The sequence below is a fragment of the Trachemys scripta genome, chromosome 18, assembly GCF_013100865.1.
Source record: "Trachemys scripta elegans isolate TJP31775 chromosome 18, CAS_Tse_1.0, whole genome shotgun sequence".
In the NCBI taxonomy this organism is placed as follows: Eukaryota; Metazoa; Chordata; order Testudines; family Emydidae; genus Trachemys; species Trachemys scripta.
In genome coordinates this window covers 19501402-19528803 of record NC_048315.1, presented here as the reverse complement: position 1 = coordinate 19528803, position 27402 = coordinate 19501402, and the positions used below count along the sequence as shown (strand labels likewise).

General features: G+C 52.8%; 1 protein-coding gene across 1 annotated transcript in view; it reads left to right on the top strand.

The window, feature by feature from the left end:
* SRRM3 (serine/arginine repetitive matrix 3) overlaps positions 1 to 27402 on the top strand; it is a 173005-nt gene that overhangs the window by 74029 nt on the left and 71574 nt on the right. The window contains exon 3 of the mRNA XM_034752981.1: positions 13285 to 13538. Within this exon, the coding sequence (XP_034608872.1) occupies positions 13315 to 13538 (224 nt within the window). The 5' untranslated portion in view covers positions 13285 to 13314. The remainder of the gene's footprint in view (positions 1 to 13284; positions 13539 to 27402) is intronic.

The window sequence follows — 27402 nt, the reverse complement described above, 5'->3', positions numbered from 1 at the left end:
TCTTTTTCCCTCTTTCATTTTCTCTTTTTTCTTTTCTCACTTTCCATCTCTATTAATGCTCCTCCTCTCTCTCCCGAATCTTGTTCTCCCTCACAACCACACCGGTTCCCCCTCGCTCCCCAGCAGCTCACCCCAGGAAACACCCCTGCCTCAGCACTTCCCCCCCATTCCGCCATGCACCACCCCCAGACTTGACTGTCCCCTTGAATTAAAGGAAGCAAACAGGGGACAAGATGCTCCCACTAATATACAAAGGGGCCGGGTGCTGATCTCGCTGACCCTGGTTTTACACCACCTGTGTAACTGCATTGGCTTCAGTGGGTTTACTTCTGATGTACACTAGTATCAATGAGATTGGAACGAGACTCCCAGAGAGGCCTCTGACCCGGGGTTGGGGGTGGGGAATCCATCTAGAAAAACACCTAGAAGCGTCTGGCATCTCTACAAAGCTTTGCATCATCAGTGACAAAACCCATTTACTTCAATCAGACTGTTCACATTATCTATCTATCTATCTATCTATCTATCTATCTATCTATCTATCTATCTATCTATCTATCCCCACACATTCTATCTATCTATCTATCTCTCTCTCTATCTATCCTGTGTTCTTCACTGGGGTTTAATGTGCTTCTGGTCAGGCTGCTTGCTCAATAACACACTGTAAGAAGAATTTCACTATCACAAAGTTCTGCGGAGGCAAACTTTCATGGATTTTTGTCAAGTATCCGAGGGGGTCGCCGTATTAGTCTGTATCCACAAAAACAATGAGGCGTTTTTAAGGTGCCACTGGACTAACAGATTTATTTGGGCGTAAGCTTTCATGGGTAAAAAACCGATTCATCAGATGCATGGAGTGAAAATTACAGATGCAGGCATAAATATACTGACACATGAAGAGCACTCCCTTCTCTTCATGTGTCAGTATATTTATCTAATCTTGACTGTGGCCTCTGAGTCCTATTCTAACAATAATAGTTCGTGGATCAGACTCTATGGGGGGATAATGATCCTGACCGTCTTTGCGATGTACTGACGAAATAGTGATGAGCTGGTCATGGGAGCCGACATAGAACAGAAAGAGCTGGGTATTCTGATGATGGTTATTTCCTATATGGAGACAACCGTATCCTGAAATCAGAGGTCAAATGTGATTACTGCCAATCTAGGGGAAATTACCTTGCCACTAGCCCATGCTCTGACTGCCAGCCCCTAATTTTCTAGGAGGAGCTCATATCCAACTGCACCTACCTTTAGTGTGTCCAAATCATAGACTGGATGCATGAAGTGTAGATGGATTGAGGGGGCTTTCCCCAGAGACTGCACTGGGAAGCAGAGCTGAGGAGCTCCCGTTAGGGAATGAATTATTTTTTCAAGTGCCCTCTTTTTCCTCCTCTCTTTTCTCTAGCTCTTTAAATATATATATATATATATATACGGAGAGAGAGACAGTGCTTGACTGGCACTAGCATGATTGTGTACCCCAGTGCATAAGCAATAGAGTTAAGATGACTGCTTAGGTGCACCATGATGGAATAAGGAAATAAAAACTAGTATTCGACGGAGGCTTTCGAATACATTTTGACCCCAAGGTTTAGTACTGTGTAATTGGCCAGCTGTATTATCATATTTTCACTTGTCTTTATTATTTATTTCTGTATTGCACAGCAGGGATCAGGGCCCCATTGTGCTGGACGCTATAAAAAAACTATAATAAAAAGATGGTCTCTCCACTGAAGAGTTTCATCTCCCATGATGTACCACACAGCTCAGTCAGAGGGGAGACCGCATTGCTTCCTGGGAGATGTAGTCCAGCCAGGCAGCCTGTCCCGTAGTGGAGAATGGGGGCTTCAGGGCACCTGAACTACAATTCCCAGGAGGCAATGCAGCACCATAGGGAAATACAGTTTCCTGTTGAATTGACTTAAAACAAAACACTTTGGGTCAGTTCAACAAACTGAAAGGGCTCCGTATTATTCCCCCTGTTTTACAGGTGGAGAAACTGTCGCACAAAGAGGCCTGTAAACCCCTAGGCATGTGCTTAACTTTTCTCATGTAAGTCCCATTGATTTCAATGGCAGTGCTCAGTTGAGTAAATGCAGCATTTGATTAAGTGTTGGCAGAATCAGGGGCTAAGTGGCTTGCTCTAAGTCACACAATGAGTCAGTAGCAGAGGCGGGCCCTACAGAGGAAGAATGGGTCCAGTGGTTAGGGCATCGGCCTAAGACTTGGGTTCACTTCCTTGGTTGCTGTGTGGCCTTGGGTAAGTCACTTAGTCTCTGTGCTGTGGTGCCCATCTGTCCAATGGGGATAACAGCCCTGCCCTGCCTCCCAGGGGTGTTGTGAGGACAGATACATCACAGATTGTGAGGTGCTCAGATTCCATGGCAAAGGGGACCCTGTAAGTACAGGAGATAGAACCCAGGTGTCCTGAGAGCAGAGCTGTGCGAACCCTTCCAAGTGCTGTTCAGAGTGTGCTTACGAATGGTTTTTGTCAGAACAGCTTTGTGTGGGTTCCCAGGCTCTGCAGTGTAACAACATAAAAAGGTCAGAGTTTGATCTTCTCATTGCTGGATCTCGCTGTGCTCCACAAGGCAGCTCTGGGGTGGTGAGACCAGGAGGGGGAGTACTGGCCACGCTGGACTGAGCCCTGCGATGCGTCCCATGGGACCACGGTTGGGGGCCTCGGTGATGGGAAGACTCAGCAAGATCTCAGCTACCCAGAGAGAGACCCAAAAATTCCTATCCAGCTTCCCTGAACATTATAGGCACAGACCCTGAGTGGCCTATCGATGATCTTGCAAACAGATCAGACTCCAGCCAGAGTTGATTTCAAGTATATCTGAGCTTCAATGCAGGTGCTGTTCACACCACGTGTCCCGACTCCCGATCCTCTTCTCTAACCACTGTGCAAGGCTGTTTGACACAGCTTTACCGTGTGTCCCAGAACGATTCGAGCTGCAGTGACTTTCAGTCCCAGGAGAACCCATAAGTAATTCCCAGGAAGGAAGGCCGCAGAAGGCTGCGGCCTTACATAGCCGGATTGGGGAGCCTGTCTCCTCCATGGAAGTAGCTATCCCAAGGTCTCTCATGATCAAGCACATCTAATAACATCTGGCTTTAAATGCATGTTCCTCTGTTCAGTTCTCCACTGATACTTTCAGCACCGCAACTCTGCGGACAGCTCCCACCACACAGCTATACCAGCCCAGCTGTGAGGGCAGGAAAGTCCTAGCAGAGAATGTGGCATTTCAGCTGATGCTGTCAAGACTCAAGCCCACAATGGAGCTACTTTTGCACTGGTGAAAAGATACCAATATTTGGTGTTCGCCTTTAAAATTCCCCAGAACATTACAGCATCATGTCTCTAGACCTGACAGTGATGGGGGTGGCATCAGAAGTTACATCAGTGGTTCTCAACCGTTCCAGTGTACTGTACCCCTTTCCGGAGTCTGATTTGTCTTTCATACCCCCAATTTCCACCTCACTTAAAAACGACTTGCTTACAAAATCAGACATAAAAGTGTCCTAGCGCACTATTACTGACAAATTGCTGACTCTCTCCTTTTTACCACGTAATTATAAAATCGATTGGAATATAAATATCATACTTACATTTCAGTGTATAGTCTATCGAGCAGTATAAACAAGTCATTGTCTGTATGAAATTTTAGTGTGTATTGATTTCACTAGTGCTTTTTATGTAGCCTGTTGTAAAACTAGGCAAATATCTAAATGAGTTGATGTTCCCCCTGGAAGACCTCTGCGTACCCCCAGGGGTACATGTACCCCTTGTGGAGAATCACTGGGTTAGGTAGATTAGATGATGTGGGGATGGATGGATAGATAGATGGGCGGGGGAAAGAGCGAGAGAGAGAGGTGCCTATGCTAAATGGTTATAAGGGGACATCCGTGGGGATGTCTACACTGCAGGTGGGAGTAGACAGACCTGGGTATAAGGGATCAAACCAGCACACTAGTAACGTGGACGTTTCTGCGTGGCTAGAGGCTCAGACTAGCCACCTGAGCTCAGACCCAGTGTAGACCTACCTTGTGAGGGAGCTGGGCCTACTCTAAGGATTGCACGGCTGACCCATGGGGAATTATCCAAACAGGGCTCGCATCTGTCCCAAGGAATCGCAAAGGGTTTCAGCCGAGATTTGTAAAAGAGGCGAGGTGCCTCCATTTTTCACTGCACGGTTTGTGATGCCTTAAAGGGGCCTTGATTAGCAGAGAGCTCATAGCACCTGACCTTTGAGACTCACGTTGATTATCTGCGATGTCAGACCTCTCCATTTTTGGACACTTCTTTGGCAACAGAAAGAATCACTGAACATCAAAGGCAAAGCAAAGACTCCCCGTTCACAGATTTGATTTGATTATTAAGAAGAACAATTTATCCTATGAGCACTAAGCACTGATAGGGCTTTTCAGCCAAGAATCCCAAAGCATTTTACAAAAGGTGGCTAAGTATTATTAGCCCAGTTTTTGATGGGGAAACGGAGGCACAGAGCAGGGCAGTGACTTGCTCAAGATCACTCCCGGCAGAGCCAAGACTAGAATTCAGGGCTGGGATCTGGAAAACTAGATGCCCAAAGTTCACAGCCCTAAATCCCTATTTAGGCACCCGAATAAGCACCCACCAGTAGGAGATGCTGGGCGTGCTGCTCTTTTGAAAATCAGGCCACAGGACTCCTGGATCTAATCACTGGAGAGCGCTGCCTAGATCTGCATGTACAGATCAACTGTCTCCCCGTTGTACAGACAAGGCAAGGCCCTTGATTCTGCTTCCTGGGTCCTTGCTGGGGTTGTGAGTAGGAAAGACAAGTGTGCTGTTGCTCCCCAGAAGATAAGGGCCTGACTTTCACACCAGGAAAAGTCTGATCTGAGCCTAATGCGGTGGTGGATGCAGAATGTCACAACCTGCATAGATGCCTCTCGTCTTCCTGATTGAATTGGGGCAGCCTGGATCCAAAAGTATTTACGGCTCTCCTCCCCGGCTTGGGGGAATGTTAGCCGAGACCCAGGTTTCTCATTCCGGGTGAGGGCACTGCTGGTTATTTTTGGAGCAAAGAAAAAGAGATTGGAATTTGATCGTGGAGGAAGGAGACAGGGACACGTGAAGGTGAAAGAGCAGGAGAGAAAAGAGGGGAGGAGAGAGAGGATGATAAACAAGAAGTGTTGTACACGGGCTCTTCCTCTCCCATGGGAAACAGATGCCGAGGAGGAGGGTGGGGCTGCGGGGAGACCCTGGGCGCCCATTTTGGCTGGGGACCCATTGCCCTGTGGGTTAGAAGTGCTGAGTGGCGATCGGCAATTCAAAGACTGTTCATGGATTAGCTCATAGCCGGCTGTGTGACCAGCATAGAATCGCTGCCTTTTTCACCTCTGCCACAGTGTCGGCTACTCAAAGGCTCTTCCACCCGCTGGCATGGTCCAGCTGTTAATAGTCCATACTGGGCTCGGCGAATAGCACCTCGCCTCTCGAAGGGCTTGACAAACTAGCAGGGGGACTGACCCGGCTGTGGGGAAGACAGTGGGCTGGGATTCAGGAGCTCTGGTTTCCTGCCCCCGTTGTGTGATGTAGCCAAGTTACTGCTCAAGGCTCCTGTTTCTCTCCCTTGCACATACGGAGTGTCAGCTGTGCAGCGTGAGGCCTGTGTGTATACACCGTGCAGCACAATGCACCCCTGATCCCAGCTAGGGGCTGCTGCAATACATACAAGAGCAACAGCCGACTGTACTGCAGAGCTGTAGCCACTTCTGGGGTGGGGCATAGCCGCTGTTGCACATAGCACACGGCAACCCCAGCTGACAGTGTAGGACAGGGAATGAAGGGCAGCGTAGTTAATGGAAACCACAGGGGAATGTGGAGAGGTGGAAAGAAACCGGCAGGGCTGGGATTTGACCGAGCTGCTGTCTGGGAGGCAGGGAAACGTGCGATGGGGGTCCTGGGACTGATGGGACAGCCCCGAAAGGAGTGCGGGAGAAGGGGTTCCACTCCCGTCCATCCCATCCTGAGCAGCGCTACCTAGATGCGGGAGGGTCGACTCAGGATTCACTGGGGAAAGGAGGAATATCCGGGATGGGGGCCTTGCTTGGGGCACCTAAAGCCGACCCCACCGGGCCTTTAGCAACCCCTCCCCCAGCCACACACACTGGCAGTAGACTTGCCATGGGAACTTCAGTGACCTCAAGAGGTCAGGATCACTCCCCAAAGTGACAGCCCCTCCCTCCGCACAGACACCTAGTGCCCTGCCGGGGCACCAAGTGAGCACTGGATCCGAGGAAGGGACGCCCCCGGCTGAGTCTTTAGCTCCCCCTGGGGGAGGATCTGAATCAAAGCAGCCGGCAGGCCTGGCCCCACAGGCCCCGAGCACTAAAGGGTGGCGCCATGGCGCGTCCATGGCCGATGTGTTCACGTCAGAGCATACAAGGAAGGTGCGTGCGTCTCTGGGTTTAAGATCAGCTGCCAGAGAAGGGATGGGCTGTGAGGTGCTTGGCATTGCGGCCGGAGGGGCAAATGGTCCAGCTTCCAGCTGCACCGTGCGATTCCAGAGGGCCTGGAAGATCAGATGCAGCGGGATCTCTTGGCCCTTTAATCCCTGAGCTGTTAAACTTTAAGGAATTTAGGGCCAAGAAGATCAGGGCCCCAGTGCCAGAAAGTAAGACAACTCCTCTTTTGGTGCCGGCACTGGGATGGGAGTCGGGGCCAGCCAATGACCTGCAGAGTTTGCTAGGGTGGAGGATCAGGGCCTGAGCAGCCTGCCCTCTACTGGTGGTCCTGCCTGCTGTAGAAGGCCTGGCAGTGGGAGCTGTTTCTTCCCCGGGCCCTGCAGGTGGCATGCGAGAAGCTGTGGCTGTGTGCATGAGAACACCCTGGAGGGCCCTGGGGATCAAACCAGGCAGCTCCTGGCGCTTTCACTCAATAGCAGGCAGCTATAGACCTGCTCATATGTACTAAGCCCATTCACTGTAGCAGCATGGAGTTTGGGGGTGCCCCACAGAACTCCTGGCTTTGCTTGGGCTCAATACTGCCTCAGAAATGTCTGTAAATCAGAGCATTGCCAGCCCAGGGGTTGCCTGGTAAATGAACTCCGAGCAGGCGCTGTTCGAGATCAAAGGTTTCAGGGAGCATGTCTAGTGGTTAGAGTTAAGCCTCCTTCATTCTAGTGGCTCTTGGCCACTGCCTCGCTCTGTGACCTTGGGTGAGTCACTTAACCTTTCCGTGCCTCGGTTTCCCCACCTGTAAAATGAGGATAATGTCTCAGAAATGGATTGTGAGGCTTAATGAATGAATGATCATGAAGCCGGGTCCTATTTCTGTTGTTTGAGGGCATTTATCCGGCAGGCCACACCACTACGCTTTCCTGCTTGGACAGCAAATGACTGGGGACCATCAGTTTGCACCTGATCCCCTGAGATTTAGGGATGGGGGCAGGGTATGCTTCCCCTCCCTCGATCGTAGCCCTGTGAAAACGTTTTGTAGCTGCAGTGAATTGCTCTGAGAAGGTGACTGGCTCCAAGCCCCAGCAAGAGGCTGGTATCACCCAGATAAGCTTCCTCTACGTCTTCCTGAAACTGACATGGTTGGATGTGCTGCTCCCCCATGAGTGATTAGCTCATTAGCATAACAGCTTTCCCCGGCGGTAGGCGAAATTTTGGAAGCAGATTGGGTGCCGCGTTACAGCTGGGCCATTTCACCGTCAATTAATCTTCATCAGAGCAGCCCGGCCCGGACTGCCACTGCTTCCCCGGACACGAGCGTCTCTTGCCCATCTTCCCAGCCCGGCCCAGGGGAGATGGCTTCAGGACTGGGCCTGGAAGGGACCAGAAGCGCCGTGGTTGTGTGCGAGAGACGAGAGCAGGATGCGAACTGGGCCCTGGTTTTTCAGCCGGTCTGTTCATTTACAATCATTTTCAGCAGTCCTGGAATCAAAGTGTCAGTGGAGTCAATGCACAGGCAACCGGCTGTTTCAGAGGCGCCTGTATCCTCCCTCCAAGTGCGGTTGCCTACCGGTGCCCCTGTGAATGTGGGTCTTTGGAGAGTACTAGTGTGTGTGAAGAGAGAGGGAGGGGATGAGCTAGACCTGGTGTTTGGAGCTGAACACATGGCTGGTTTGCAGGAGGCTTGTGGCTTATAGAATGATAGGACTGGAAGGGACCTCAGGAGGTCATCTAATGAATCCATCACGCAGCTTGTCACAGAATGTGGGGGAGTCAGGGCCCTGCACCCCGCACTTCCTGCGATTCACCATGACTCTCAGCCAGCCAGTAAAACAGAAGGTTTATTAGACGACAGGAACACAGTCCAAAACAGAGCTTGTAGGTACAGACACAGGACCCCCTCAATCAGGTCCATCTTGGGGGGGCAGGAAGTTTAGACCCCAGCCATGGGGCTCCGTCGTTTCCCCAGCCAGCTCCAAACTTAAACTCTCCAGCCCTTCCTCTCGCCTTTGTCTCTTTCCCGGGCCAGGGGGCCACCTGATTTCTTTGTTCTCCAACACCTTCAGCTGGCACCTTTGCAGGGGTGGGGCTCAGGCCATCAGTTGCCAGGAGACAGGGTGTTGGCCATTCTCTGTGCAAACACCATCACACTGGCCCTCTGCTCTGCAACAATCACACCCCCTTATCCCACCACCTAGATACTTGAGAAATGCATAGGGGAAACTGAGGCACTCGCACAGTATTCCGAGAAAATATTAAGAACATTCCCACTTCGTAGACTCAATTCCCATCTCTGCTGTAGACTCAATTGGCAGATCACGTAGGGCCAGATTTTTTCAGAGCCGCGCAGCCAACATGCTGAGCTGCTGAGAAAATCCAGCCGTTCATTCTCACCTAGCGTTGTATCGGAACCTCTGAATTTTCAGCTGCCCCCTGGGGCTTCCCTTCTCCAGTTTAATTTTCCAGGCTCTAGGAGCGTCCCAGACACGAGTTAATATTTGATGATCAAATAAATAGATAAAAGCTTTTCTTGAGACAAGACTCACTCGTAAGAGAGAGGCGGGAGCTGGAAACTTTTCCTTCTGGCTCGTTGAGTTAGAACAAGCTTGGCTGGATTCCGTCTTCCTCCATCCGCACAACAAAGCGGATACGGACGACGGTAAGATCATCTTGGCTCCGACCACAAGAGGAAGGGTGGCCTTCCGTATGCCCCCAGTGCTAAGCGGCGTGGTTCAGTTGATTTACATCACCGGTGGATCTGGCCCATTCCCGTTCCTGCCTTCATGTGTAGGGCTACAGCCATGGTACAGGGGCACCTCAGCAGAGCTGAGCTCAGAGCCGCTTTGCCCACCGGGGTGGGGGGCAGTGGCCCCTATGCATGCTGGGAGCCATTAAGGAAATTCCCCCCAAAGGTGGGATGCACCCCACTGATTCCCCTTAGGAGGCGGAGCTCTAGGCTTCTTCAGTGCCCCTGGGCAGCATGGGCTAGTGAGTAGGGCACAGGGCTAGCAGCCAGGAGAGCTGTGCTCTAGTCCCGAGTCTGCCACTTACGTGGTGCATGACCTTGGTCAAGTCACTTTCCCACTCTGTGCCTCCACTTCCCCTCCGGACCTCTGTGCTTTCCCATAGCCATGCACTGTCCATGGGCAATAAGAGCCTTTGGAGGTGGCCCCCCACCACACCTTGCCCTTCCCTGCCTCATGGTATAGTGCCTGTGGCAGCCAGCATCTCTGGGCACAAGGCCCTGGAGCTCCCTCCCCCCCCCCCCCCCCTTGGGATGGGCAGGGGACGTTAACGGCGCCAGGGTTGGCATGTACGGGGCCAACTTCCACCCCTACCCCAAATCCCCCCCCCCTTCCACTGCCGACAAAGTCCTTACAGGCTTCTGCACAGACAGCAACAGCGGGCTGTGTTGCCTGGCAACCGGCAGTACATTGGATCAGTGAATTAAAATAGCTCTGGATGTTGACCCTTTGCAAATAAAAGTTGGCGCAGTTAACGAGCCCCGTAGCTGCCATTTGTCCCTGTGCCCCGTGCATGGCCTGGAGCCACACTGCCAGGGAGCAGCGTGCCAGGGCCTGGGGACCTGACTCGGTCCTTCCTCAGGGCAAACTCTGTGGTCCTGACCCAGAACCCACTCCTGGGGTGAATTACACCCCCAGTCTCTATTCTGCCAGGTGTTTACAACCCCAGGGGATACCTCCCCCCACCGTGAAACACACCAGCCCCCTATACCAGTCCTGTGCCCAGGCGCTGACCCCCACTGTTACAAAGGGGGAAACTGAGGCACAGAGCAGGGCAGTGACTTGCTCAGGGTCACAAATGGCTTCTGTGGCATTGCTGGGAATAGCGCCCAGTTCTCCGGTGCCCCAGGCCTGTGCTTTAACTACCCTGTAAAGACAAGCTGTTCAGTTTGTTTCCCAGATGTAAAGAAATGACTGTATGAGTTCAGAGCTGGGGGCGGGGAAGAGACAGAGAGAGGGAGCAGCCCCCATTAGCGTAAGCTGTTCTTAACTGGCACATGTATGGGGCTAAATTGTGCCTGTGGGTACGATTTCCATGCCAAGCGGAGTGTCCTTTGGGTGGGGAAGGGAGCTGGAAACGGGGTTTGCACTGGCATCTCCTGCACCTGTGGAAGGGGCACTGGGCCAGTCCCTCTGCACAGGGGCTCGGGGAGTGGGGCCTGGCCTGCCCAGCTGTGGCCCCTCTGAGATGCAGAGCCCTCCTGACTCTCTAGGCAGGCTCCCAGCGCACTCAGGGCATGGTAGCTGCATGGTTTGGGCTCTTTCCTGCCTGAATCTGTTGATCATTGATCACGCTCACGCAGCGGGGCAGTGCCATTCTGGCCCGGGGCACTCGAACCAGGAGTCCCATTCGTTCCCAAGTAGCCTGCCAGGGTGGGCACCTGGAGGCAGGTTTCCTGCAGTGCTGTCCCATCGGAAGCAGGGGATGCAGCGGCTGGCCAAGGCAGCCTGGAGAAGTCACTCCCTCCAGTCTCGTGGGTGGAAGGAAATGACTGGAGCATGGGCTCCTGGCCAGAGCCGTGGGCTCCTAAGGTCTGCCGAAACTCCCCCCACCCCTGCAGCTCCCTTCAGATGAGGCGAAGGGGCGGCGGCCTGGCGGAGCCTCCCTGGCAGACTGGCACCAGCTGTAGCCACCCCCTCAGCAGTGGGCGTGTCTCTGCTCATTGGCAAAGTGGGCCACAAGTCTGGGCTCGTGCTGGGCTCCTCTCTGCTCCCGGGTGCTCAGGGCGCAGCAACAAGAGCCATTGATGTGTCTGCCCGAGTGGGCCAGATGCTCGTCTCAGGGACACTGAGGTGTTCCGGGCTAGCGCCCTCGATGTTCCCACAATGCATTGCTGCAACGAGGCAGACGGGCAAACCAGACTGACGCACTCGAGGGCCGTAGGGGAGCTCTTTGTCCCAGCTCTGGAACTCACGCGTTGAGATTGCTAGGCAGGTTTCCTTGTCTCTGTCCTCTAATATGGGGAGGCTGCAGGGTGTTATGGGGTCCTTGCTCCCTGTACTGGGGAGATGTTCCTGCCTTTATTCTAAGCCAGGCAAACTGCACCCCCAAAGCTTTCTGCAATGGGCACCTGATACGAATAATTGAGTTTTGTACTTAATTTCATAACCTACTTTCCAAGAGACACGCAGCAGCCAGATTTCATCTACAGGCTCTGGGGATATGGGAGGCTGCACTGCGCCTGGTAATTCGCAATCGGTACCTCATCATTGTCTCAGTTTGCAGGTAGCCGTGGCTTTCCTCCCAGCACGCCCAGCTCGCTCAACCCTTTATCATTAGCTGAGGAGCTCAGCTGGGGGTTTTCTGCAGTGTGGCCATCATAGAACCTCCTAGACTTGTGCAAAATGCCCGGTTTCAGCTTGTGTTTAATGAAATAATCCACTTCAACAAGATGACCCACCGACTGATGGTGCTTTGCTACAGCCGGGGAATCAAACGAGGTGGCTCAGTGCAGCAGGGCAGAGAGATCTCTTCTCAAGTGGCATGTCTCGGGCGAGGGGGGTAGAATTGTATAAAAGCTCTCGGAGACGGCGGAATCTGCCTTCCCTTGAAGCCAGTGACCAAACTCCAGGATCAAATTAAGATGCGGGGAAGCGGTTCTGAAGCAGGTTGAATGCTACCACTACCAGAGGGGATGACTGACTGGTGTATAAGCCACCCCCTGCTCTGGCTGTCTGTGAGCGCTGAACCCGGGACTTCTGGCTCTAAAAGCGTGAGCCGCTCCTATGTGATCTTAATAACCAGCTCTGTAGCTCTTAGGCAGTAACAGATTCACACAGCTCTAGGCATGGTCCGGCCTCTACAGGGAGACAGAAGAGCCGCATTGTAAGTCTGGCTACAGCGATAAGCACGTGGGTTGCCTTACTGTGAATACAGATTTGAATCCCAGCGGGTCAGCTCTCCTTAGATTTTCCAGGGATAGGTGACTACAGTCTTGTGGTGCTCTTTGAAATGCAGCTCTCCTCTAACGAGGCGCTCTATTAAGTGACACCTCCTAGTTCCACAGACCTGCTTCCTTGTGTGTGTCAGTCGGATCTGCTGGCTTTAGGAACCAAAATGGATTGTGGCTACATTTCATTCCTGTTGGCCCTCCCGGTGTATCAGCAGCAGAATTGTTTGCTAAGTTCCAATCAGTTAAACACATGTAATGCTGGTTTAGATGTGGGGGTGGCGGCTGCAGAGTTGTGATCCAGGGCAAATAGGAAGACAATGGGGTTGCACAGATGTCACTAACGGCATGGTTTGGCCAGCAGAGCCTTGATTACTGGTGATGATGTGCAAGAAAGAAAAGAACCCAGCTTGACTCTCAGATCCCAGGCATTTGCTAGTAAACTGATCAGGTTTGAGCTGAAAATCCTGTTGACACGATGAACCCAGATGCTACTTCTACAGTCTCTTTGCTGAGTGGGACCTCACTTTCTAAAGCCAACCAAGCTGGACCTCGCTGCAGTTGGTCCAGGGATGAGATCCCCTGTTGAAGGAGGGGCTTTCACGTGATGCTTTTATTGCTGGATGACATGGGATCTGTGCCCACTGCGCACTGCCCTTTCATTTGCATCCCTATGGCTCCAGGACCCCTCCTGGATTAGAATCTCCTTCTCTCTCTGACTTAACAGCAGCCGCCCTGCCTGGCTGCCGGTGTGCGTCCCCGATGTGCTGAGAAGCAGATTAGAACAGCTCGTCCCCCATTAAGCTGTCAGTATTAATTTAGCAGAGTGGCTTAGTGCTCAGCTGTATTTTTTCCCCTCCCTCCTGGTTGGGGACAGGGAAGCTGGAAATGACTTACCATGAATTTGTTTCTATCCCTCGCAGGGGCTGTGGAGTCGGAGGGCGCACGTTGGGATGGCCCTATATAATAACGGGGCCAAGATGCCTTCTCCCCAGGAGGCGGCCAATGGCTTTCCCCAACCCGGCGCCTCTGGCACCTGGCACAAGCCAGAGGAGGAGGTGCGTCTGGTGGAGCCCAGCCTGGTGAAAAAGGCTCACCGGGAGATCCTGGATCATGAGCGGAAGCGGCGGGTGGAGCTGAAGTGCATGGAGCTGCAGGAGATGATGGAGGAACAAGGGTGAGTGATGTCCTTCTTGAGGAGGTTGCTTTCCTGAGTGTGGCGGGGGGACCGTTTCTCCCCTAGCAAAGTCCACACCATACATTCCAGACTAGGCACACTGCTCTCCTAAGAGGCCATCAGAGCCAGGCCACCTGCAACCCAGTACATCACATCCCAGAGCAGGTCATTGGCCATCTTCATCCACAGCAGGGCAGTGCCTGGGAATCCCTTGTCCCCAGCCCCATATTCAATCCACTAGACCATGCTGGATTTCTCCACCGCTCACCACAGTCTAGGCCAGGGCGGCTCATGGGCACCGCATTCCAAGAAAGATGTGGAGAAATTGGAGAGGGTCCAGAGAAGAGCAACAAGCATGATTAAAGGTCTTGAGAACATGACCTATGAAGGAAGGCTGAAAGAACTGGGTTTGTTTAGTTTGGAAAAGAGAAGACTGAGCGGGGACATGATAGCAGTTTTCAGGTATCTAAAAGGGTGTCATAAGGAGGAGAGAGAAACCTTGTTCACCTTAGCCTCTAAGGATAGAACCAGAAGCAATGGGCTTAAACTGCAGCAAGGGAGGTTTAGGTTGGACATTAGGAAAAAGTTCCTAACTGTCAGGGTGGTTAAACACTGGAATAAATTGCCTAGGGAGGTTGTGGAATCCCCGTCTCTGGAGATATTTAAGAGTAGGTTAGATAAATGTCTATCCGGGAGGGTCTAGCCAGTATTTGGTCCTGCCATGAGGGCAGGGGACTGGACTCGATGACCTCTCGAGGTCCCTTCTAATCCTAGAATCTATGAATCTATGTTACAGCCTGAGGGCAGGAGGCCTTGGTACTAAAGACGTAGCAGCTGTCTAGTGCTTTATACATCCCCAGTGCTCGACAGATGCTGGCCCAAAGGATCAAAAAATAGGGGCTTCAAGTAAGGCCCCTGTGGCTGAACGTCGGTGGGTTTTACAAAAGTGCCGAGGTGAGTTAGGAGCCAAGGTCCTATTGACTTGAGTGGGGCTTGTGCGCCTACTCCCAGAGGCATTTCTGAAATCTGTGGCTAAATATGGATTTTGGAGACTAGCTATGGCTCCTCTGGTTAGAAACATTGGCCATTGCCTCATTCCAGCTCAGTGTTACCTGACAGCTCCTCAAGGGGCTTAGGTACCTAACGCCTGTTGATTTCCATGGAAGTTAGGAGCCCCAAGACCTGGGCCAAAGTGACTTAGCCCAAGAGCACAGAGAGCCAGGATTAGCACTCAGGATCTCCCAGCCCCGTGCCCGTTCGTGCAGACCATGCTGCCACTCCAGTGGTCAGTCAGAGGAAGCAAGGGAGAGGCCGGAGTGGCCAAGAGGTGGGGGTGCAGGGTGGTTCCTGCGGTGGGTTCTCTCCCTTATGGGGTGTAAGACTGGGAAAGCACCAAGGCTAAGCTGCTGCTACCAAACCAGAGGTCCTGGCAGATCCACGGTCCACCCCGACGCTCCCAGATCCTGCTCGTGCACCTCTCAGAGCACATCATGTTCTCCCAGAAACACAGGGATCAGACCCATGGCCCATCTCATCCAGAATGCCGCCACCCAGATGACTAGCATGTGAGTCTCTTCTCCTTTCCCTCTTCCTCCGTCCAGACTGCCCTCCTGCTCTATGCCCTCAGGAGATCTGCCCCGAAGTATTTTGGGGCCAGATCTTACTGGTCCAGGCCGGTGGGTGCACTGCAGGGTACGATCAGAGACAGGCAGATAAACAGACGGACAGTGAGATGCATTGTTAGCCCAAAACGTAACATGTCCGTGTTTTTCTGTCCTGCTCAGAAGCTACAAGGTGGCTAAGTGGCTGCCTCCTGGTTCTGAATCCCTCTCTCTGTCTGATCGCAGGGGAACCGTCTGCCTCTTCCACACATGACCCTTCTTTTCCATCTCTGTTGTTTTCTCCCAGCCTTTTCTGACAGCTTCCCACCCTAGGCATTTCTCCAGCTGGGTAGGCAGGCAAGATGTCATCTGCACTGACAACACCCAGAGCTGTCTGGAGCTGCCAGTCTGGGGCATTCACACATGGAGAGAGGCTGTCTCCATCTTTCCATCACCAAAGGCTGGTCTGGAGAGCTTTGCAGCAAGCCCGGCCCCATGCCAGGTTCACTGGCTGGCAGCACGGTGGCAGAGGGTGTATCTTTTATCAGGGTGTAGATGGGACTGGAGAATCCGGGCAATGTTCAGCCACAGGAATGAATCCAGAGGCAATGCCCAGCAGACTGCAGGGCACACGTGGGCGTATCTAATCATTCGAGCTCTGGGCAAGCTAGAGGGTGTGGTTTGCATTGGGAGAGGAGCTTGGTGATCATATTTCAATTAGGGACACAGGAAACTCCAGACTGGATCACACCCATGATGCACCTTGTCCAGGATCTTGTCTCGGACAGCACCCAGCACCCGATGTCTCAGAGGAAGGTGCAGGAAACCCCACCCTAGCAGATATCTGCCCCCCATGAAGGTCTCATCCTAATTAGGGATTGGTTTAAGGCCTGATGCAGGAAGGTTAATATCCCTTCCAAAAATGTATTAACATTAACCGTTATCACTCTGGGTAGTCTTGTTATCCATATCCCATCCCTCTTTGATTCTTCTTAAGTTCTTGCCCTGCGTCACATCCAGTGACAATGAGTTCCACTGTCTAATTATGCATATTTCAGCCCCAGTTGTTCCCTGTCTGGGTTAAATTCTCCGTGTGGGTGGGAGTGCACAGGCCCGCTGGAATGCCTGAAGGTATTTTTGAGAGACGGGGCTGTAGAAATGCATGTTTTCTCTGTTGTCTTACCGAGAACAAAGGCCAAACGCCTCATGCACGTAGGAGCCAGAGTTTCAAGAGAAGGTGCACGTGGGAGCGATTGGGCACTGAGCACGTGACTATCTGGCCCTAATCTCTTCTGAAAACTGGGCTTTGATCCTTGCTGACACCCAGTGCTCACGGTGCCTTTGGCAAGATTCAGGTTAGATTCAGTGCTGCAGGAATAAGACGGGTTTGAAGTGAAGAAGGATTGAGGGTTACCTGTGCTGTGAGTCATTGACTAGAACATCAGAACGGCCACACTGGGTCAGACCAAAGGTCCATGTAGCCCAGTATCCTGTCTACCAACAGTGGCCAATGCCAGGTGCCCCAGAGGGAATGAACAGAACAGGTAATCAAGTGATCCATCCCCTGTCGCCCATTCCCGGCTTCTGGCAAACAGAGGCTGAGTACACCATCCCTGCCCATCCTGGCTAATAGCCATTGATGGATCTATCCTCCATGTGTGGAAGGATGGTTCAGTGGTTTCCTTGCTTGCTTGCAAGAAGCTAGCCCTAAGTGCAATTCTCTTCTCAGACACAGACTGGGTAAGTCACATCATCTCTCTGTGCCTCAGTTTCCCTGTCTGTACCATGGGGGTAATAGCCTAGCCTTGCTTCTCCTGGGTGCTGTGGGACTAAATGCAGCAAAGATTGTGGCATGCGGATATTAAGGAACAAGCACATCAGTACCAGAGTTGGGTACACAACGGGGTGGTGCGTTGCGTGGGTTTATGTTGCAAAGTGTCTCTCTGCCAAGAGAAGTCCTCGAGCCTTCAGCGGGGGCAACGTTCTGCTCTCCGCTGACCGCAGCAGGGATTCTGATCTGCCGGTTAAACTCGTTTCTAGCTCGGTTTCACCACCCAAGTGGGGATTTGCACTAGAAACCCGGTTTGAAACCTGATCTGGCCGCATCCTTGGTTAGACCCTGCAACTGCGTTTAAAGCGAGATCTCCAACTCAGTGGCCGGCGTAGAAGGGAGCTAAGCATAGATTCGAAACTAAGTGATCTATCTGCGTCAAACTCGCAAGCCCTGAATCTCTCCATGAGGACGTCCCCCAGAGCCCGTATCAGCTCTGCTCCTGCTCAGTACATCACCCCAATGGCTGATGCCGGGCCGGGTCTGACATGTGCCCGGCCTTCGATATATAACCGGGGGCCCCTGCACTGCTCCACAGCCAAACGATGCTTTGAAGCCCCGACCTTCTCCCGTAGTTCTCAGGGCTTGGGAAAGAGGCTGTGGAGAAAATACTGCCGCTGGAAGGCAGTTGAATGCTCCATGGCTTGGTTTACAGTGGAGGTGGGAGAGGGTGTTTCTTTGCTTGCTTTGTTTACCGCTGCTCTTGGTGAAAGTTGCTGATAAATTATTGAGTTTTTCAATTATTCCCTGGCCTCCAGGGGGGCGGAAGTGGCAGGCACTTGACATGCTCTGAGCGCCGGGCGAGATTGAATTTCACACTCAGCAGCCAAGGCAAACGTTGGGTGCGATTCGCCCCTCTGGGCTCGCCTGCCCTCCTCACCCCCAGCCCAGGCCTGGCTTGCGTTGTCTTGCCTCTGCTGCATTAGGGCTGTAACAAGAAATAGCAGCCGAGGTGAGAGGGGAACCCTATGGGTGGCAGGTCTGTGTCGGAGCCCAGGGCAGCGGGCTTTGATAGCCCGTCCGTGGAACGGCGGGGGGACGACATGGGGAAAAGGTAGTGACCGGTCTAATCTGTTCTATGCAGATGCTTCTACCATGCTCGTCATCTGAGCTCTTTCCTGTCATGCATCAAACCATATGTTTGTCCATCATCGAAATCCCTTGAGCCCAGTCTGGCTCTGGGGTTGAGGAGAACCCAGCAGCCTTTGGGGCCTCGGAACTGATTCCGTTTAGGTTAACAAAAGGAGTCTGAATTCGCGTAACCGCAAGGCGGGGCTTTGCTGCGCTCTAGTGGTTGGTCAGCATAAGAATATAAGAGCCTACTACTGCTACAAGCTAATGGAGCTTTAGCTCAAGGGGTAGAAACTCTTGCTTTTTTAGCGTGGCAGGGGCATGGTTCAAACGCTGCTGCTACCTTGTTTTAAAAGGTGTTTTTCCCTCTGAAATGTAACTTCATGGATTGGTAGTTTTTTCAAGTGATTCAGTTAAAAGCCTGTATCTCTGGCTAAAGGACCAACTCTGGTCCTTGTGCCAGACGCAGCTGCTTGGCTGGAAGTAGGGGGCTGTCTATGTGTGGTATGTACATCGCGGCTATTGTAGTGATGGGGCCAAAAAGGAACCTCAAACCAACTCTCCCCACTCCCCTGAGTGTTGGAGAGTAGGGCAGGGTTGGTGTCTGGGATCCGGGTTCCCACACTTGTGGGTCTGGGTCAGATCTGAAGGAGGGGAGATGGCAAGCATCTTGCCAGGTCAGTAGATTATGTGAAATTTCTGCCCTCTTCAGCCAAAACCTCCCAGCAGCAGCAAGGCGCGATTCTTGCTGCGGTCACGTTGGAACCCAAGCTCCGTCTCAGACCCGAATCCACATCCAAACTTCCTCCCTGCTCTTTTCCCCCTCGATGTTTTGTTCCCTTCCGACAGGAGCTGAAGTGTAATCAGCAGCCCATGGTGTCACTAGGCAGCACTGGCTGTGGCCAGCAGAGCCAGAGAGAACCACAGGGTCTGTCTGTGTCCAGCCGCCCAATAGAAACTTCCTTGGAGCCAGGCCCCCTCTCTTCTCTACTGTGACAGCTTCTGCCCGGACCCAGTGATCCACCCACCATGGTCAGAATTACAGCCCTCTAGAGAGATTCTTGTTACTTGCCTCTCCCCGTGGCTCAGAGCCTGGCCCAGCAGTTCCAATGCACTTCCACTGTGGCATGGCTTGGGGACAGCCCGCCTGGACCTAGCCTGGCACGTGTGTCCCAGTCCCTGCTCACTGCGGAGCACTGTTCCCCCCACTCCCGGGGGTGGCAGGGGTTAGGGCTGGCCCAGCGGAGAAGTGGCCATGGGAGCGGTGGGTTTGCCACGATGTCAGTGCACTGACCGAGGGCTGGGATGGGCAGTGCCACGGGGTTTCCTCTGCACCTGTGGAGGAAAATTCCCCAGCCCACGTCCGCTGAGCGGGCACGCGGACCTCCCGGCAAATGTCTTTGTTTCTCTGTCGAGATGTAGCTTTCGGAAGATAAGCTGTCGGACCTGTAGTCCGAGTCCAGCATAGAAAGGGCACTGTAATCGCCTTGCTTCCAGGAAGCCTGAGAACGTATGTTTCTGGTTCGATTAGTGGAGAAGAAAGTGGAGATGGTCACGCTGATGGTATAAGTTTTGATTTTATTTTCATGTCGCTGATCAGCGAGCGTTTAATCAGCTGGCTTTGTTGCAGGAGGGGGTGTGGCCTGCCATTCAGAAGACCTGGCTTCTATTTTTGGCTCTGCCACTAGCCCATTGGGTGACCTTTGGCAAGTCACGTCACCGCTCTGTGCCTCAGTTTCCCCACCTGTAAAACACGGATAATGACACTGATCTCCTATGTAAAGCGCTTTGAAATCTACTGATGGAAAGTGGCCTATGAGTAACAAGTTGTGCTGGGAGTTTTCTTGGTCCTTATTTTTAGGGGAGTTGTATTTGGAGGTTGGGATCTAGAACTGAATGGAGAGCCGCCTCCTTAGACGCCTTAGAATTTATGTAAGATTGATTATTTTTAGTACTAATTGGATGATTCAGCTCCAATCCAATACTGCGACTAATTTGTTTGATTTTGCTTTGATCGTTTGAATTTAGCAGTGTTAGTAAAAGCTCAGCTCTGGAGAGAGGTTTTTCTAGATATTTTTAGGTTTGAGAGTTTTTAACAACGTTTATAAAAAACGAAACTATTCCTGGATCACTTGTTCCCCAGTAAATAACATGGGTCCAAAACCTTTGATGGCCTAGGGGCGGATACCAGGCGGTCAACCTAAATCCCTGACCAACTACCCCTAAATCAGTCTGGGGTTTGTCTCCAGTGCAGCCAGAGGTGTGAATGGAGCATGTGTAGACAAACCCAAACTAGTTTTGGTCTAATTAACACCACTAACAGTAGCAGTGACGTCACAGCGGCACTCAGGCCACACAGCTTTGCCGCTGCTGTTGTTGGAGCTAGCCAGATCAAAGCTGTCTACACACACCCCAGTCACACCTCGGATTGCACTGAGACGTACCCTGTGGCTCTCCCATAATTGGCACTCACAACAGGGACCCTGTTAGATCTTGAATGAAAAGTTGACCTATGTAAGTTTATCCTTATTGGAACACTGGCACCCAGATGGCACGAGGCTGAACGGCAATATAAAACCCTGCGATAGAACCGTCCTTGACCCTGGGGCCTGTTCTTTGAATCAACAGACTGTCACAGCACCAAGCAAGCCGTACTGCGAAAAGCAGAACCAGCCCTAGCTTCCAGCGGTCGTGGTTTTGTGAGTGACAGAGACCGGCTGAGAAACTTGCTTTGGAGTTTTTCTAAATTGCTGTATTGATTATCTGAATTTTCGCTTTGAATGGCGAAGGGAGGGCAGGCTCTCCAGTGTGCCTGGCTGATTGCCTTTTCTCTTTGGGCAAGGGGCTTCCTGAATCGAAACTGACAAGCGCCTTCTGACTTCTAAAGGTGTTTCACGCTCTAGATTTCTGCCTTTGCCAGCAAGTGCATTTTGAGAAGCTTCAGGTTACAGCTGGGAAGTCTGTGGTTGTCCTGCCTTTGTGCCTCTTCGTGCCCAAATCACTGAACAGGGCCCGTGCAAATAGACTATTCGGCACCCAATTCGCTGTCCGGGATTTGCAAGCGTGCCCATTTGTGCGTTATTTGGCAGGTCCTGTTTAGCCGACAATGTGCTGAAATGCTCGGCCATGTTGCTGTTCAGTGCGTGTCGCTACAGCTGGGAGAAACCGGTCAGAAGATTTGCAGAGGTCACCTTTAAAGAAGGGAGGAGGGAAGCGGAGATAGAGAGGGGATTATCTTCACTGACCACTGGGGGCTGCTTTTGGACCACAGCGCTACAGCTGCCAGCGCAGGTCTCTGGCTGTAACCTCGGCGTCCTGGGAGGTGGATTGAAGACATTCCATCCTGGACTCCAGATTTTGGGGGCTACAAACAAGCAGGGGATTGTCTCCTCTGATGAGATGCAAAGAGCTTTCAGCTCTTTAGATCCTCTCAAATCTAACAAGGTGTGTCCTACTGGTATATAGCATAGCATCACCGACCTTAGAGATGGGACTTGTTCAGTCAGTCCATCTCCCTGCCAGTGCAAGACTGTCCCCTAGAGAAATGCTTGGCTGTATACATTTTCTTGTTTAGATCTGCGCCCAGTCAGGGGTGTTTTCTGGGCTTTTGGATTTTGTCAGGCCAGACACTTAACCAAGTTGTGTCTTGGTTTCCCCAGCTGCAAAATGAGGATAACGAGGCTGTCTTTGTTCTGTTCAGTGCTTTGAAATCCGTGGATGGAGATTTCTCTGTGAGAGTGAAGTATATTTTATGAAGCAGATTCAGAACTGCAAAAGATCTCCAAGGCAGGGAGTGTATTTTTTTTTTTTTTGGTTTCTTTGTGTGCAGCACCTACTGAGGCCCTGATCCGTGTGTTGGGCTCCTAAGGGCTGTGTGGTCTAGTGAGATAGAGCCCTGGAGTGGGACCCAGGCAACCTGGATTCTAGTCTCAGCTCTGCTGGGTCACCTTAGACAAGTTGCTTCTGACCCCTCGTGCCTCAGTTTCCCCAGTGGTTTGAGAGCTACTGGTGAAAACTGCTATGTGAGAGCTAGGCATCGTTATTATTGGGCTCTACTAGAATAATAATGAATAAACAGAAAACGTTAGCGTGCACACCCACAAAAAAAATACGAAATATAACCTCTCTCTGGTGTTTCACTCATACCCATCAGTGCAGGACTAGATGTACATATCTCAGCACCCACCCGGCAGAGCTTAACTCCCATTTAGGTGCCAAAATAAGGGCCTGATTTTAAACACTGCTCAGCACCCCACAAGTCCCCATGGGACACATAAGGCCAGATTTTCCAAAGGGCTCAGCACCCAGATGCACCCAAGGCCTAGAGGCCCGGACCCCTCCAATCAGTGGAAGTTAGGTGCCTAAATGCCTTTGATCTGGGCCAGAGTCCTTTGGAAAATCTGGCTTATAGTAGCTGAAGTGTGTGTAAACACTGCACATTCCCCTCTGTCTCTCTTTTCTGCATTTCCTGGCTTTGTTTTTAACCCTGCTGCCTTCCCGTCGGGTAGATGTTTCGCATTTAACACGCTTAATTTGGGAAGGGAAACGAGAAACTTTCAGCCCCAATGGAAAGGATCCGCTTGAGAGAGGCACAAAATACTCCATGAAGAGCTGAGTCACTGTCCATTAACTAGTCAACAAGCCAGACTGTAAGTATATAGAAGAGTGGCAGGCCAGAGATGGAACTAACAGGAGGTACAGACCGCATTCAAGGGGGCAAGTGAGCGTCTGAGTCCCCGCTCCGCTTTTTATGTTACCAAGCAATTTAGTCACAGAAGATCTGTCGCCAAGCAGATGCAATTTGCTCTTAGAAGCCGGCATCCTTAGCTGCGTAGGATGCAGTTGTGACCTGTTCACTCCAGACGTAGCCACAGATTGAGGTAATATCATTCATTATTTGTCCCGCATGAGGACCCTAGACGCCCCAGACTTGGAGCGTGGCCCCATTGTGAGTGAGAGACAGGCCCTGACCCACAGGGCTTAGAATTGAAATACACAAGAAGGTTAGAGGAAAGAAGGATCGTTACCTCTGCTTTCCAGATGGGCGATTGAGGCAAAGAGTGAGCAAGAGTCGGAGAAAGAGTCGGAGAAAGAACAAGGACCTGAACCCAGTTCTGCTGAGTCCCAGGGCCCTGCCTTCTCCAGAGGGCTCCATCGAAAGGGCTGGAGACCCAACTCCTACAATCCCACTCTGCAGCGTCCCGTCAATAAAAGCCAAAGCCTTGAAGACCTGAATTAACTGAGTCCCTGGGGATAGCCCACACCCAGCAACGTGTTTGTTCCTGCTTCTCCATCCCCTGCTTCAAAACCCCAAGCAACTCGGGAGATGCACATTTGTTCCCTTTGTAGGCTGTCGCTGTATTATTTCTGACACCAGTCAGCAAACAACCATGCACTGAACAGGGATCTATCTAGGTACTTACATGGCCCCCGTACAGCAATATCGGAGTGCCTCAGAGTCCGTAAAATCCCTAGCCTTATAATACCCCTGTGAGGCAGAGCAGGGCTTTAGCCCCACTTTAGAGATGGGGAACTGAGGTTAAGTGACTTGGCCAAGGTCACACAGGGAGTCTGCAGGGACTTGAACCCAGGTCTGTGACCTAACCACTGTGTCGTCCTTCCTCCTTGTTGTGCTACGGCCTTTCCTAGCAACATGCACAACCTACAGAGATGACTCCAGACTATGTCCACAGAAGGCCAGCACTCCTGTCCCACCCTCGAGCTGGCATGGGCCAGAGTTTCATTGACCTCAGTGGGGGTTAGACCCGGGATGAAGTTTGCCCCACTTGTGTGGGGAAGGAATTAGGGTGTGATGGCAGGGGTGGGGTTTACACGCTGGATCAGCTTGTGGGTCTAGCTGATTTGCAAGCCAGGCCCTGCTTGTGCCCGATGCTGCAGAGGAAAACGAAGGTGCTGCCAATGCCCCTGCTCGATTGGTCAGGGCTGTGCATGTTGGCGGGAGAGGGGAATATTTGCGATCGTTGCCTGGCCGACGATCACCCTTCTCTTCGCTTGCCTAGCCCCAAATGTTATCAACAGCCGTTAGATTAACTGGCCCTTTTGGACTTCTCACAAAGCAAGCTGCCCCTTTAAGAAGGCTTCAACCAGCCCCTGTTCCTGGGAGCAGCCCAGGAAGAAGGCACGCTGGGGACTTCTCAGAGGGACCCTGGGAATTGTAGGCAACACCAGTGTCGGAGCTGAACCCCGACGGCCTCTTAAAGGGACCGGCCTGCCCTGTGCCACTCTGCTAACCCTGGCACTGGTCCGGCTGGCTCTCTGCAGCCGCTAACTAGCAGGTTGCTGCATGGGGAAGTATTGTCTCTGACTGGCTCTAGATTCACTGCCCTCCTGCTTCCCTGAGTATCCCCTGGCGCCCATATTCCAGAGCAGGGGTTCTCAAACTGGGGGTCGGGACCCTTTAGGGGGTCGTGAGGTTATTACATGGGGCGGGGTTACGAGCTGTCAGCCTCCACCTCAAACCAAGATTTGCATCCAGTATTTATAATGGTGTTTAATATATAAAAAAGTGGTTTTAATTTATAAGGGGGGGGTCGCACTCATAGACTAGCTATGTGAAAGGGGGCACCAGTACAAAAGTTTGAGAACCGTTGTTCCAGAGCAATGCAAAGAGGAGGGACTGATCAGCTTGCATGAGGCCCTCAATCATTTTCCCTGCCTGGGTCAAGACCTTTCTAGTTCTTCTCCTTAACGAGCCAAATCCCCCTAGTCCTGGCTAGGGTTGCCAACTTTCTAATTGCACAAAGCCGAACACCCTTGCCCCGCCCCCTGCCCCGCCCCTTCTCTGAGGCCCTGCCCCATGCCCCACCCCTTCTCCGAGGCCCCACCCCCACTCACTCCATTCCCCCTCCCTCTGTGACTCGCTCTCCCCCACCCTCACTCATTCACTCATTTTCACCAGGCTGGGGCATAGTTGGGGTGCGGGAGGGGGTGAGGGCTCCGGCTGCGGGTGCAGGTTCTGGGGTGGGGCCGGGGATGAGGGGTTTGGGCTCCATGACGGGGTGTGGGAGGGGGCTCCGGGCTGGGGCAGGGGGTTGGGGCATGGGAGGGGGTGCAGGCTCCAGGAGGGAGTTTGGGTGCAGAAGAGCACTCAGGGCTGGGGTTGGGGTACAGGGTGCGGGAGGGGGCTCAGGACTGGGGAAGGGGGTTGGGGCATGGGAGGGGGAGGGGGAGTGGGGCGGCGCTTACCTCAGGGGGCTCCCCGCAAGCAGTGACATGTCCCTTGGTTCCTAGGCAGAGGCACGGCCAGGTGGCTCTGCACAGTGGATGCTGCCTCCACCCACAGGCACTGCCCCCGCAGTTCCCATTGGCTGTGGTTCCTGGCCAATGGGAGCTGCGGAGCTGGTGCTTGTGGCGGGGGCAGCGCATGGAGCCCACCTGGCCGCGCCTCCACCTAGGAGCCCAAGGGACATTTTGCCGCTTCCAGGGAGCCACACGCAGCCAGGTAGGGAGCCTGCCTGCCCCACCAACCAGACGTTTAACGGCCTAGTCAATGGTGCTGACTGGAGCCACCAGGGTCCCTGTTTGCCCGGGTGTTCTGGTAAAAAACTGGACATCTGGCAATTTCTCATCATGCCCAGGCCTCTCTGAGCCTCTTTTCCACTGAATCTCCCAAGGGGTTGATAACCGCACTGCAGCTTTCTTGGCCCCCAGCCTCAGGCTGCCAGCCTGCCCCCCAGCAGTGCACAGAGGGGAGTAGCGAGCTGGGAGGGGACATCACCTCTGTATGCAGCACGGGCGTGACGGGGCAACTGATCCAGCCCTGGTGGGTGACACATTTTTCTAAGGACACTGAAAAACTGGGGAGGGTGCAGAGGAGAGCCCCATTTGTAACTCGGGGGGCTGGAGGAAAGGCCTCATAGCTAGTGACTTAAAGAGCTCGATCTGTTGGGTTTGTGAAAAGGGAGCTCCAGAGGTGACTTGACCTTCAGGGGGAGAAAACGCTGGCTACAAGAGGGCTCTTAAATCTCAGGGCGACGCCGAAGAAGCGTCAGGCGCTCGGCCTAATGAAGCCGCCAGAGAGCAGCTGAACCATTGCGTGGCCTCCTGGGGGGCCGGGGCCGGTTTTTATGTGAGGAATCCTCTTACGTGGAACCGCCGAGCGGAGGCTGCTGGGTGCGCGGGGAAGGGGGGCGCTGGGGACCGTGGCGCCTGCATTGGACTCCAGAGCTTTGCTCCGGCTCTGAATCAAGCCCCCTCCCCCCTTTGCTTTCTCCGTGGGTCTCACCCATGCAGCTGGCGCAAGGCTGCAGCTGGGACTGACTCCGGGGCAGGCTGAGCACCCACAGTTCCCCCTGACGCCTGCCGGCATCATGTGGCGCTCAGCACCCCTGCAAACAGGAAGTGGTTCTCCAGGAGGCGGCTGTGTCACACGCAGAGCTGGGGGGCATTGGCTGGGGGTCGTGGGGAGCTCAGGCAGTGCAAACCTTGGGGTCACTTTCTGCTTGTGGCCCCTGAGGCTTCCCTGGATGGCTGGGGTTGAACACAGTAACCCCAAGAAAAAGGCATCCAAAATCGGCCAGCTTGGGGTCAGAACTAGGCCGAGCCACTGAGTTTCATGGGGCTTCTATTGGTAAACTTAAATCAAGGGCCCAGATGCCATGGTCATGGAAAGCGAGATCGAGGGTGTGTATCGGCATGGATGGATGGATAGTTAATGGGTGTGTGTTGGGATGGATGGATGCTGGGTGTGTATGAGGATGGATAGATAGATGCGGGGTGTGTATGGGGATGGATGGATGGTTGGTGTGTATGGGGATGGATGGATGCTGGGTGTGTGTGGGGTTGGTGTGTATGGGGATGGAGAGATAGATGGTGGGTGTATCTGGGGATGGATGAATGGAAGGATAGATGGATGGATGGATGCTGGGTGTGTATGGGGATGGATGGATGCTGGGTGTGTGGGGGGATGGAGAGATAGATGGTTGTGTGTATGAGGATGGATGGAAGGAAAGATGGATGGATGGATGCTAGGTGTGTATGGGGATGGATGGATGGATGCTGGGCGTGTATGGGGATGGAGAGATAGATAGATGGTTGGTGTGTATGGGAATGGATGGATGGATGCTGAGTGTGTGTAGGGATGGAGAGATAGATAGATGGTTGGTGTGTATGGGAATGGATGGATGGAGGCTGAGTGTGTGTGGGGATGGAGAGATAGATGCTGGGTGTGTATGGGGATGGATGGATGAAAGGATAGATGGATGGATGCTGGGTGTGTGTGGGTATGGAGAGAGAGATAGATGGTGGGTGTGTATGGGGATGGAAGGATAGAGGGATGGATGCTGGATGTGCGTGGGGATGGAGAGATAGATGGTGGGTGTGTATGGGGATGGATGGATGG